The sequence below is a fragment of the Lepus europaeus genome, chromosome 15 (assembly GCF_033115175.1).
Source record: "Lepus europaeus isolate LE1 chromosome 15, mLepTim1.pri, whole genome shotgun sequence".
Taxonomy (NCBI): domain Eukaryota; kingdom Metazoa; phylum Chordata; class Mammalia; order Lagomorpha; family Leporidae; genus Lepus; species Lepus europaeus.
The window spans coordinates 95534112-95546485 of NC_084841.1; the positions used below are offsets into that span (position 1 = coordinate 95534112).

Below are 12374 nucleotides of genomic sequence, written 5' to 3' on the forward strand. Positions count from 1 at the left end.
GAGAGCAGTGGAAAGCAAAGCGGCAACGTTTATTAGGGTGGGGACATCCGCAAGAACGGATGGGCACCTCTCCAGACAGAACCCCAGAAAGTGCCAGGTTCACGTTTAGGCTGGGTTTTTAAGGGGATGGGTCTTGCCTTCCCGCCTTTTCTCTCCCCCTCTCCTCCAGAATAAAGGACCAGCTGGGTGTCAGAGGAAGCCTGGCTGGCTTCTCTCTAGGGTGTGCGCCTTAGAGGAAGGATGTCTGTCAGGCCAGGGAGAAGGGTCTGGGCGGGACTGGAAGGTTTTGGGGTGACGTGGAGACGCGGATGCTGGACTGTGTAGATGTCAGGACCTGGAAGGTTTTGGGGTGACGTGGAGACGCGGATGCTGGACTTGTAGATGTCAGGACCTGGAAGGTTTTGGGGTGACGTGGAGACGCGGATGCTGGACTTGTAGATGTCAGGACCTGGAAGGTTTTGGGGTGACTTGGAGACGCGGATGCTGGACTGTGTAGATGTCAGTCTCCTTAGGCCCTTCTCACACATTTCTGTCTTCCTACCTAGCACAAGTCTAATAAGCACCTGCTGTGCCCGCCGCGGGGACGGCGCCAGCGCAGGGGCGCACTCTGGCCCGAGACCCCTCACCCTCGGCCGCAGGCCGGTGCACCCGCGTCCCGCAAGCCCGCCGAGTCCGCCGAGGCTCGGCCCGGAAGCCCAGGCCGCCGAGGGGCGCGCAGCGGCCGCTTCCGGCAGGCCCGGGAGGCGGTCGGGGCGCACGCGGCGTCTCCGGCTGTGGCGACGCTCGGCGGCCCGGGCGGCGTGGGTCTCCCCGCGCGCGGGCTGTTACCGCTGTAGGCAGCGCGCGGTGCCCGCTCTCGGCGTCCGTGCTCGCGGGGAGGCGGGCAGCCGAGCCCCGGGGCGTGAGGCGCCCATGGAGGCGGGCGCGCAGGCCCCGGGCTGGGACGGCGACGACACCGTGGTGGAGGGGTCGGTGACGGACAGCGAGCCCGAGGAGGACGCGCTGCCTTGGAGAAGGTGACCGCGCCGAGCCCCTGGCGGGCCGGGCCCGGGGCCGGGGGCGCCCGCCCCGCGCGCCCCGGAGCAGCGTGGCTGCAGGGCCGGGAGGTGCTCCCGCGCCTCCTCCCCGGGAAGAGCGTGCGCGGGGAGTCGGATTCCCGCCCGCCGGCGCGAGCCCCGTGAGAACCGGGAGAGGGCGGCCCGACGGCGGCCGGAGTTGGGGCGCGCACCCCCGCCTGCCCTGCGGCCAGGGCTGCGCCCCCAGGAGCCGGGCCGGGAGAAGGCGCAGCGCCGCCGGCTCTGGAGAGGCGCCCGGGGGAGGTCGAGCGGAAGCGCCCAGAGTGGGTTGTTCGTCCACACCGGCGAGCGCGGGGTCACCGCGGACTCCGACCCCAGTTCTGGCGCGGGTGGGGTCTGCAGGCCTTTGCCGCCGGAACCGGTGCCGCCAGGCTGTGGCGGTTTGGGATCAAAGTGCCCGCGGCGCGCGGTGCTGCGGGCCCGGCTGGGGTGCGTGGGGGGAGCCGTGGGGGAGCCGGCGAACCTTGGAGTCAGGGTGGCGGGAGACGCTGCGGGGGCGAGGAGAGGACAGCAGTGAGGGGTGACACAGTTCCCGCTTCCTTCCGTGTGGGACGTGGCCGACGCCCCTGTGGTGTAGACAGGTGGAGCCTCAGGCTGAGGTCCACACCGGGTCCCTGAGCAGCCCCGTTGTAAGCAAGCCCGCGTCTCCCTCCGTTGGAATGAGGGCATGGGGGGGGGGGGCATAACTTTTTTCCCTGCTTTCCAAATCTTCTCGTCTTTGGTTCTCCACAGTTACCGATGTGTCTGGGCCTGATGTTTCTGTTTTTCCTGTTTGGGTTTTTGTTGAGCTTCTCAAATCTGTAAATTCATATCTTTCAGTCAGATTTAGGGCTTTTTGTGTCATGACTTCTTCCAGACATTTTTTTTTTTTTTTCTGCACCGATTTTTCTCCTTTCCTTCTGGTTCTTCAATGGCATGAAAATTGGACTTTGGGACATTGTGTCTCAGATCTCCAACTCTCTGATCATTAAAAAATGTGTTGACCAAGCCGGTGCCGTGGCTCGATATAGACTAATCCTCCGCCTGCGGCGCCGGCACACCGGGTTCTAGTCCCTGTTGGGGCGCCGGATTCTGTCCCGGTTGCCCCTCTTCCAGGCCAGCTCTCTGCTGTGGCCCAGGAAGGCAGTGGAGGATGACCCAAGTGCTTGGGCCCTGCACCCCATGGGAGACCAGGAGAAGCACCTGGCTCCTGGCTTCGGATCAGCGCGATGTGCCGGCCGCAGCGGCCATTGGAGGGTGAACCAATGGCAAAGGAAGACCTTTCTATCTCTCTCTCTCTCTCACGGTCCACTCTGCCTGTCAAAAACAAAAACAAAAGATGTGTTGACTACAATTCTTCAGATCGTGTAATATCTACTTTTTAAAAAAGATTTTTAAAAAAATTGATTTGAAAGGCAGAGTTAGAGAGCCAGAGACAGACAGGTCGTCCATCCACTGGTTGACTCCCCATTGCTGGGCCTGGCCGTTGCTGGGCCAGGCCAAAGCCAGGAGCTTCTTCTGAGTCTCCTACATGGATGTGGAGTCCCGAGAACTTGGGCCGTCTGCTGCTTTCCCAGGAGCATTACCATGGAGCTGAATCAGAAGTGGAGCAGCAGAGACTTGAACCAGTGCCCATGTGGGATGGCAGCATTGCAGGCAGTGGCTTTTTGCCTGCTATGCCACATTGCCAGCCCCAGATTGTATAATATCTAATGCTGTATCTTCAGGGTCACTTAATCTCTTCTTTGTCATCTCCATTCAGTTTTTGAGTCCATTTGGTGTTTCTTTTTCCCCCAATTTCAGATACAATCATTTTTTTCCTTCTAAAATTTACAGGTGGTTTGTTTTGTATTTCTGACGTCTCTGAGAGCTTCTATCTATTTTTTTTAGAAGAATCAATTAATTAATTAATTTGAGGCAGATTTATAGACAGAGAGAGGAAGAGACAGAAAGATCTTCCGTCCACTGGTTCACTCCCTAAATGGCTGCAATGGCCAGAGCTGGGCCGATCTGAAGCCAGGAGCTTCTTCCAGGTCTTCCATGTGAGTGCAGGGGCCCAAGCACTTGGGCCATCTTCCACTGCTTTCATAGGCCATTAGCAGAGAGTTGGATCAGAAGAGGATCAGCTGGAACGTGAACTGGCACCCATATGGGATGCTGGTGTCGAAGGTAGAGGCTTAACCTACTACGTCACAATGTCAGCCCCCAATCTCTCAATTTTTTGAAAGATTTTTATTGATGTATTTGAAAGGGTGAGTGACACAGAGAGAGGAAGAAACACAGAGAAAAAAATCTTCCATCTGCTGATTCACTCTCCAAATGGATTCAACAGCTGGGGTTGGACCGGGTGGAAGCCAGGAGCTTCAAAAATGAGTTCAAAATGGCCTTTTTAGCTAGCACTGTTGCGCGGTGGGTTAAAGCCCTGGCCTGAAGCACGAGCATCCCATATGGGCGCCGGTTCTAGTCCCTCCTGCTCTACTTCCTATTCAGCTGTCTGCTATATCTTGGGAAAACAGTAGAAGATGGCCCAAATCCTTGGGCCCCTGCACCCACGTGGGAGACCCGGAGAAGTTCCTGGCTCCTGGCTTTGGATCGGTGCAGCTCCGGCCATTGCAGCCATTTGGGGAGTGAACCAGCGGATGGAAGAACTCTCTTTGTCTCTACCTCTCTCTGCAACTCTGTCTTTCAAATAAATAAAATAAATCTTTTAAAAAAATGGCCTTTTAAAAAATTTCATTTTCCTGAAACTGGTAAAGAGAAAGACAGGTATAGGTCTAAACTTTCCTAGGCAGACAATCTGAGTTACTTGCTGAGTAATGTGGCTTAAATAAAGATGATTATAATTAGTGAGTAAAAGTTCTTAATAATATTTGTTTACAGTAATAAATTAAGGAAGCATGATCAGTTAGAATGTCATCCTTTTATATGCTTCAAATGAAATAATGAATGGATCTATACAGTGGTCATGAATAGCCACTAACATCACAGAAGGAGCAACCATACTCTGTTGTCCTGTTGTTAGTACGCATTTGCCCACGAAAGTAAACTAATTAGATCAAACCTCTAAATCTACCAGTTCACAGGGAATGTAGGACAGAGGTACATGTTAAGTGGCATGCAATCAGTAATCTGAAATGTGAGACAATCATAAGAAAAACAGCTCTGTCTCTTCAACAGATGGTGAGGGAGTGAAAGAGGAGCCGTTTATACATAACAGAGACTTCAGGGCAGGTGTTTGGTGCAGCAGTTAAGGTGCTGCTTTGGACTCCTGCACTGCCTATCAGAGTGCTTGATTTGAGTCCTGGCCTCGCCTCTGATTCCTGCCTCCTCTTCTGATGCGCTCCCTGGGAGACGGCAGATGATTGCTCTCGTGGTTGTGTCCCTGCAGCCCATGTGAGAAATTTGGATTGAGTTCTGGTCTCCTGTCTTCAACCTGGTCCAGCCTCAGCTGTCACAGGGATTTAGGGAGTGAGCCAGTAAATGGAACTCTCTTTCTCTCTGTGTCTCTTTGTCTTTCAAACAAATGAAATATTCTTAATAGACATAGCAACCACATGTAATACGTGCACCTTGGCACTTTGGATCCTAAATGGAACAATTATAAAGAGTGATAATTAGGGAAATGTGACTACTGTATATTGATTTTCTATTACTGTGTAACAACTTACTCTAAAACTCAGTGTCTTAAAACAGTTAAGTTTCTCTGGTTAGGAATCCAGATGTGATCTAACTGGGTCATCTGGCGCAAGGTATTTCACAAGACTGAATTTATGGTGTCCACTGAGGCTGCATTCATCTCAAGACTTCACTGGGAAGGATCTGCTCCCCACGTGGATGTTGTAGGATCCAGTTCTTTGCTGCTCTTGGACTGAGTTTTTGGTTCCTCTCTGGCTGGAGACTGAGGCGCTGTCAGAATTTCTCTCCACGTAGGCCTTTCCCTAGGGAAGTTTGCAGCACAGCAAGGTGGCTTCTGTCATGGGAAAGAAGTGGGAGAATAAGAGAAGGAAAAAGACGGAAGCCAGTGTCTTTTTGTAATCAACAGAAATAACACGCCAGTTTAGGTACTCCATTTGTTCATTAGAGGACTCCCTGGACCCAGCCTATATTCAGGGGAGGAGCACATGAAAAGCTGTTAGTTGCATTCTTGGATTCTAGAAAGGTTATTGAAGCATTTTTTATTGCTGGAAAATATAACAAAATTTACCATGTTGGCCATTTTCAAATGTACAGTTCTGTGGTGTTAAGCTCATTCACATTTTTCTGCAGCCATCACCAGTGTCTGGCTCCAGAACCTTTCGTCCCAGTCTGACTCTGCCACCATTAAACAGTAGCTTCCCACAGCCGCAGCCCCCACCCCCCGTAACCTCCATTCTGCTTTCCGCCTCTGGAGTTCAGCGTCTCTGAGTGCTTCCTACAAGTGCAGTCTGCAGTAGTTGTCCTTTTGTGTCTGGCTTTTCACATAGCGTAGTGTCTTCAAGTCTCATCCATAGCACAGCATGTATCAGTATTTCCTTCCCTCTTAAGACAGAACAGTATTCCCGAAAAAGAGCAATATCCCATTGTGAATATGTGCCATGTTTTATTTATATTTTCATTCATTGATGGACATTCGGTTTATTTCCACCTTTTGGCTGTTGTGAGTAATGCTTCCATGAATGTGGACATAAAAAGGTCTGTTTGGTTTCTGCTTTCAGTTCTGTGCATTTGTACAGAAGTGGAATTGCTGGATGAAGTGGGTGTTCTGTGTTGAATGTTTTGAGGAACCGTCATGGTGTTTTTCATGGTGGCTGTACCACTTTCCATTGCCACCAGCAATGTATGCAAGTTCCAATTTCTCTACATTCTTGCCAGCACTTGGGATTTTGTGTGTGTGTGTGTGTGTGTGTTTTCTAATTTCACTTTTTAGGCAGGCTCTCTAATAATTGTGATATGGTGTCTCACTGTGGTTTTGGTCTTTATTTCCTAATGATTGGTGATTTGCAGAGTTGTCTTTTCGGAGTTCTTTTCCCGCCTTTAATTGAGAGAGGTTTTCTTAAACAAAAAAGATAGATGCTGAATCTTCCTTAGAGTATATGAAGAGTCTTCAGAAGTTCACAGAAAATGCATAAAATGAAAAAGCTATGCATAAATTTCAAAAATTTCTTTGCATTCAAGTGACATTTTAGTTTTGTTTTCCATGAACTTCTGAAGCCCCTTGTTCCTGGTGTAGCAATACTCTTTCTGGGGCCAGCACTGTGGTGCAGTAGGTTAATCCTCTGTCTGCGGTGCAGGCATCCCATGTGGGCGCCAGTTCTGGTCCTGGCTGCCCCTTTTCTGATGCAGCTCTCTGCTGTGGCCTGGGAAGGCAGTGGAGGATGGCTCGAGTCCTTGGACCCCTGCACCTGCATGGGAGACCAGGAGGAAGCTCCTGGCTCCTGGCTTTGGATTGGCATAGCTCTGGCCGTTGTGGCCATTTGGGGAGTGAACCAACGCAAGGAAGACCTTTCTCTCTGTCTCTCCTCCCTCTCACTGCCTGTAGCTATACCTTTCAAATAAATAAATAAAATCTTTAAAAAAAAACCAAACCAATACTCTTTTCTTTGTTCTTTGTCCCTCATCAGATCTGGAGTGTCTTGAGGGCAAGAAGTGTGCATCTTCTCTCTGTCCCCTTGGTGTTGCTGTGTTGCCACACACGTAGTAAGAGGCAAATCCCAAAATGAATTATGTTACTGTATATTATGAAGTATACTCAGATTTATTTTATGTTTTTAAATTTTTATTTATTTACTTTAGTTATTTGAAAGGCAAAGAAAGAGAAAGAGAACAACAGTGAAAGAGAGCTGCTATGCACTGGTTCACTCCCCAAATGCTTGCAACACCTGGGCCTGGGGCAGGCTGAAGCTGGGAGGCGGGAATTCAGTCCAGGTCCCCACATACTTGAGCTGTTTCCTGTTGCCTCTCAGGGTGTAGGTTAGCAGTAAGCTGGTTTGGGGAGTGGAGCCAGGACTTGAACTCAAGCCTTCTGATACAGGATGCCAGCATCCCCAGTCTTAATCTCTCTATGCTAAACACCACCCCATTATACTCACATTTAACCTTGGGATTTTTTTCTTAAAGATTTATTTATTTCTGTTACTTTGCCTTTCAAAAAAATAGAGAATGAGAGACCAAGAGAGAGATTTTGTCCGTTTGTTCACTCCCCAAATTACCTCAACCCCAGCTGAAGCCAGGAGTCTGGAACTCCAACTGGGTTTTCCAAGTGGGTGGCAGGGACCCAAGTAATGGGCCGTCATCCTCTGCTTTTCCCTGTGCATAGCAGGAAGCTGGATCGGACGCAGAGCAGCCAGGACATGAACAGGCCCTCTGATAGAGGCTGCTGGAGTTGTAAGATCCAGCTTAGCCTGTTGAACCACAGTGCAACCCCTAACCTGGGGTTTTTAATCTCAAAATCTTTGTGGTATAGAGAAATGTGAAGGAAAAACTATCAGCACTAATTCCTCAAATAATCTCCTCACTGCATCTCTGTTCAAAAGTGATTGACACTTGTCCCTTACCCTTAAATGCCAAAAAATCATATGATATTTGTAAAAATGAATATAACCATATGACTATTTTTCATCTTGGGTAAATTTTTAATTAAAAAGTATATATTTGAAAATAATATTTTGAAACAGAAATATTAATAGTGGTGTAACTAATATTTTCAGCAAATTTAGATATAATAAAAATAAAAATGTTAATCTTGGGGTAGGTGTGTGGCTTAGCAGTTAAAAATTTGTTGAGCCTGTGTCCCACATTGGCTCAATGCCCTTGTGTGTGATGCTTGCTCCTGCTGCTGGCTACAGGAGCTAATGCAGATCTTGGGAGCAGGTAGTGATGACTCAAGCTGTTGGGCTGTTGGGCCCCTGCTACCCTTCTGAAAGACTTGGATTGAGTTCCTGGCTCCAGGTATCAGCAGGCTGTTGGAGCATTAGGAGAGTGAACCAACCAGTAGATGGGAGCTCTCTGTCTCTTTCTCTATTTGTCTCTCTGCAAATCAAATAAAATAAAATCAATAGAATGTTAATCTTTCTTTATGTTTAGGAAACATAATAATAAAAAAAAAACCTCTGCTTTTTCTTTTTGTGTTTGAAAGGTTGCTCTTCGATGAAGATACATCTCCTAGAGTTGAGTCCAGTTTCCACCAGTGTATAAGAACAGTATATGAAGGTAAGGATGATTCTTTTCACTATGTAGTCCCTTTAACTTCCCAAGTGCCATGGTTTGAATATGTGTCTTCTATGAATGGTGTTAAGAGGGTGGAGGCTTAATACAACTGTGGTGTTTGGAGATGGGGCCTTTGGGGAGTGATTACATTAGGTCATTGGGTTGGAGCCCCCATGATTGAAACCTAGTGGTTTCATAGGAGTGGGAGAGAGACCACACACAGACACAGAGAGCCATGAGTGCTCCGTGTCTCCTGCCGTTTCATGCTCTGTGCCACCTTAGCATTCTACCAGCAAGAAGGCCATTGCCAGATGAGGCCTCTACACCCTATCCCCCAGACCCTTGAGGCAAAATAAGCCTTGTTTCTTTATAAGGTTAGCCTGTTTCAGGTGTTTTATTACAGCAGTGGAAAGCTGCCTAATATTTCAAGTACAAGGGATCTTCAAAAAGTACATGGAAAATAGACTCCAAATATTTTTTGCAACAGAACACGTGTCTTTTAATTCCATTGTTTATGACCTTTTTTAAGTGCTTTTACATTTTCATTAAACTAACTTCTGTTATATTAAGTCTAACTTTACAGAGTTAGTTTCCTTTTTTTGTTGTTGTTGTTAAGATGTATTTACTGGGGCTGGCGCTGTGGCTCAGCAGGTTAAAGCCCTGGCCTAAAGCACCGGCATCCCATATGGGCGCTGGTTCTAGTCCTGGCTGCTCCTCCTCCGATCCAGCTCTCTGCTATGGCCTGGGAAAGCAGCAGAAGATGGCCCAGGTCCTTGGGCCCTGCACCCATGTGGGAGACCTGGAAGAAGCTCCTGGCTCCTGGCTTTGGATTGGCACAGCTCCGGCCATTGTGGCCATCTGGGGAGTGAACCAGCACATGGAAAACCTCTCTCTCTCTCTTTACCTCTCTGTAACTCTGTCTTTCAAATAAATAAAATAAATCTCAAAAAAAATTATTTATTTACTCGAAAGGTACAGCTATAGAGAGGCAGAGAAAGAGAGAGAAAAATCTTCCATTCGCTGGTTTACTCCCAGATGGCCACAATGGCCAGAGCTGAGCCAATCCGAAGCCAAGAGTCAGGAGCTTCTTCCAGGTCTCCTATGTAGGATCAGAGACCCAAGGACTTGGGCTGTCTTATACTGCTTTCCCAAGCCATAGCAGAGAGCTGGATCAGAAGTAGAGTGTCTGGGACTCGAACTGGAGCCCATATGAGATGTTGGCACTGTAGGTGGTGGCTTTACCTGCTATGCCACAGCACTGGCCCCTAGGCATCTTTTTTAAAAAATATTTATTTATTTATTTGAGAGGCAGAGTTACAGAGAGGGAGAGGCAGAAGGAAAGGTCTTCCACTTGCTGGTTCACTTGGCAAATGTCCGCAGCAGCTGGAGCTGGGCTGATCTGAAGCCTGGAGCCAGGAGCTTCCTCCAGGCCTTCCACGTGGGTGCAGGAGCTCAAGCACTTGGGCCATCTTCCATTGCTTTCCCAGGCCATTAGCAGGGAGGTGGATTGGAAGCGGAGCAGCTGGGACTCAAACCCACACCCATATGGGATGCCAGTGCCGAAGGCAGAGGCTTAACCTGCTGCGCCACAGCACCAGCCCCTTTCAGGCAACTTTAGCAGACTCTGAGGTGTATTGAGGTCTGTTACAGTAAGGACAACAGTGGGGCTTGAGCTTCCAAACATGTTTAAGGCTCCTGGAAAGGGCTCCAGAGGTGCTGAAGTAGCATGCAGGTGGCTCCCTTCCCTGCCAAGTCTCCAGCTTAACCTGGAACCTGTCTGTTTATAAAGGTTAAGAATAGTTTTTAATAATCAGTCATTATTTCAGGATAAAACTAAGAATTTTTTAAAACTTATTTATTTTAAGGCAGATATAGAAAGAGAGGGAAAGAGAAATTTCCAGTCACTCCCTACATGCCTGCAACAGCTGAGATTGGACCAAGCTGAAGCCTGGAGTCAGGAATTCGATCTCGGTCTCCCACATAGTACTTGAGCTGTGCTGCCTCCCGGAGGTGCACACTGTCAGGAAGCTGGAATTGGGAGTGGAGCCTAGGCACTCTTACGTGGGATGTGGGATCCCATGCAGCATCCTAACTGCCACGCCAAGCCCCTCCCCCATATGTCTGTCTGTGAACGTGTCTTTGAGTGGCTGGTGCTGTGGTGTAGTAGGCTGTCCCTCTGCCTGTGGTGCTGGCGTCCCATATGGGTGCTGGTTCGAGTCCCGGTTGCTCCACTTCCCATCCAGCTCCCTGCTATGGCCTGGGAAAGCAGTAGAAGATGGCCCAAGTCCTTGGGCCCATGCACGCACGTGGGAGACCAGGAAGAAGTTCCTGGCTCCTGGCTTTAGTTGAGGCCATTTGGGGAGTGAACCAGGGGATGGCAGATCCCTTTCTCTGTCTCTCCCTCTGTCAGTAGTTCTGCTTCTCAAATAATAAAATAAATAGATATTTTTAAAAGTGTCTTTGTCCTACCAATTCTCCGTCCTTCCCGAGTCCACTTCCGGTGGCCGTTCACAGAGATGGAGTCTGCAGCAGTGGTTTAAGTGCTTGCTTATTTCCTCTCATGCTTCTTCCTGGGAGCTTTATTTCTGCTTTGGAAGATATCTGTAAATAGATGTTAAATAGAAGAAAAGTGGCCCGGGAAGGCAGTGGAGGACGGCCCAAGTGCTTGGGCCCTGCACCCGCATGGGAGACCAGGAGAAGCACCTGGCTCCTGGCTTTGGATCGGTGCTGTGCGCTGACAGTAGCGGCCATTTGGAGGAAGACCTTTCTCTCTGTCTCTCTCACTGTCTAACTTTGCCTGTCATAAAAAAATAGAAGAAAAATGTTCCAAATATACACAAAGGTCTTCCAACTTTTGTGTATTATTTTGTAGGCCACAAAGTACTCTCACTGTGTATCATCTCATCTGATACCCCAGACGAAAGCTACAGTTTGTTGTGGATTGATTTTTCCTGCTTGTAATTGGAAGGGGAAACATGTGCTATTTGTCTACAAAGTGCCTTCTTAGGATATATAAAGTAGAAAGAAAAAGTTAGAGATCTGTTTCAACATTCCAGCCAGACTTTTTTCTTTCTTTTCCAAATATATAGACTTTTTTAAAAAAAAGATTTATTTTATTTATTTGAAAGAGTTACAGAGAGAGGTAGAGAGAGAGAGAGAGAGAGAGAGAGAGGTCTTCCATCCGCTGGTTCACTCCCCAAATGGCTGCAATGGCCGGAGCTGTGCCGATCCGAAGCCAGGAGCCAGGAGCTTCTTCTGGGTCTCTCACGTGGGTGCAGGGGCCCAAGGACTTGGGCTATCTACTGCTGCTATCCCAGACCATAGCAGAGAACTGGATTGGAGGAGGAGCAGCCGGGACTAGAACCGGCGCCCATATGGGATGCCAGCGCTTCAGGCCAGAGCTTTAACCCGCTGCGCCACAGCGCCAGCCCCAAATGGATAGACTTTTATTATGTTTTCTAACTACTAAAAGTATACAAGGCTGGGTGGCATTTGGCCCTGCCGTTAAGTTGCCACTTGGAATACTCACTTCTCATATCAGAGTGCCTGGTTTGTCTCCAAGCTATTCTGCTTCTGATACAACCATCCTGGGAGACAGCAGGAGACGGAGCAAATACTTTTGTCCCTGCCACATTTGTGGGAGACCCAGACTGTGTTCTGGGCTCCTGGCTTTCGCCTGGCCCAGTCCTGGCTTTTGTGGGCATTTGAAGAGTGAACCAGTGGTTGAAAGATCTTTCTTTGTCTTTTGGTCTCTGTCTCTCTACTGGAAAAAAAAAAATAGAATGCTTTTCAAATATAAAGATGTGTAATGTAGAAAGTGAAAGGTCTCATCCCTTGCCCTTCCTTGTAATTCCACTCTCAGTAATTGCTAGTGCTTAGTTTTTGTATAGCTGTTTAGACTTTAATGCCAGTTTTTTTTTTTTTGGACAGGCAGAGTGGATAGTGAGAGAGAGCGACAGAGAGAAAGGTCTTCCTTTTGCCGTTGGTTCACCCTCCAATGGCCGCCGTGGCTGGCACGCTGCGGCCGGCGCACCGCGCTGATCCGATGGCAGGAGCCAGGTGCTTCTCCTGGTCTCCCATGGGGTGCAGGGCCCAAGGACTTGGGCCATCCTCCACTGCACTCCCGGACCACAG

At 48.9% G+C, this 12374-nt stretch overlaps 1 protein-coding gene across 4 annotated transcripts in view; it reads left to right on the forward strand.

Moving 5' to 3' along the window:
• The first annotated feature begins 912 nt into the window (after positions 1–912).
• ANKRD31 (ankyrin repeat domain 31) overlaps positions 913–12374 on the forward strand; it is a 173643-nt gene continuing 162181 nt past the window's right edge. For all 4 annotated transcript variants that reach the window (XM_062212573.1, XM_062212577.1, XM_062212575.1 and 1 more), the window contains exons 1-2: positions 913–1016; positions 8170–8243. In XM_062212573.1, coding sequence (XP_062068557.1) covers positions 913–1016; positions 8170–8243 — 178 coding nt within the window. The remainder of the gene's footprint in view (positions 1017–8169; positions 8244–12374) is intronic.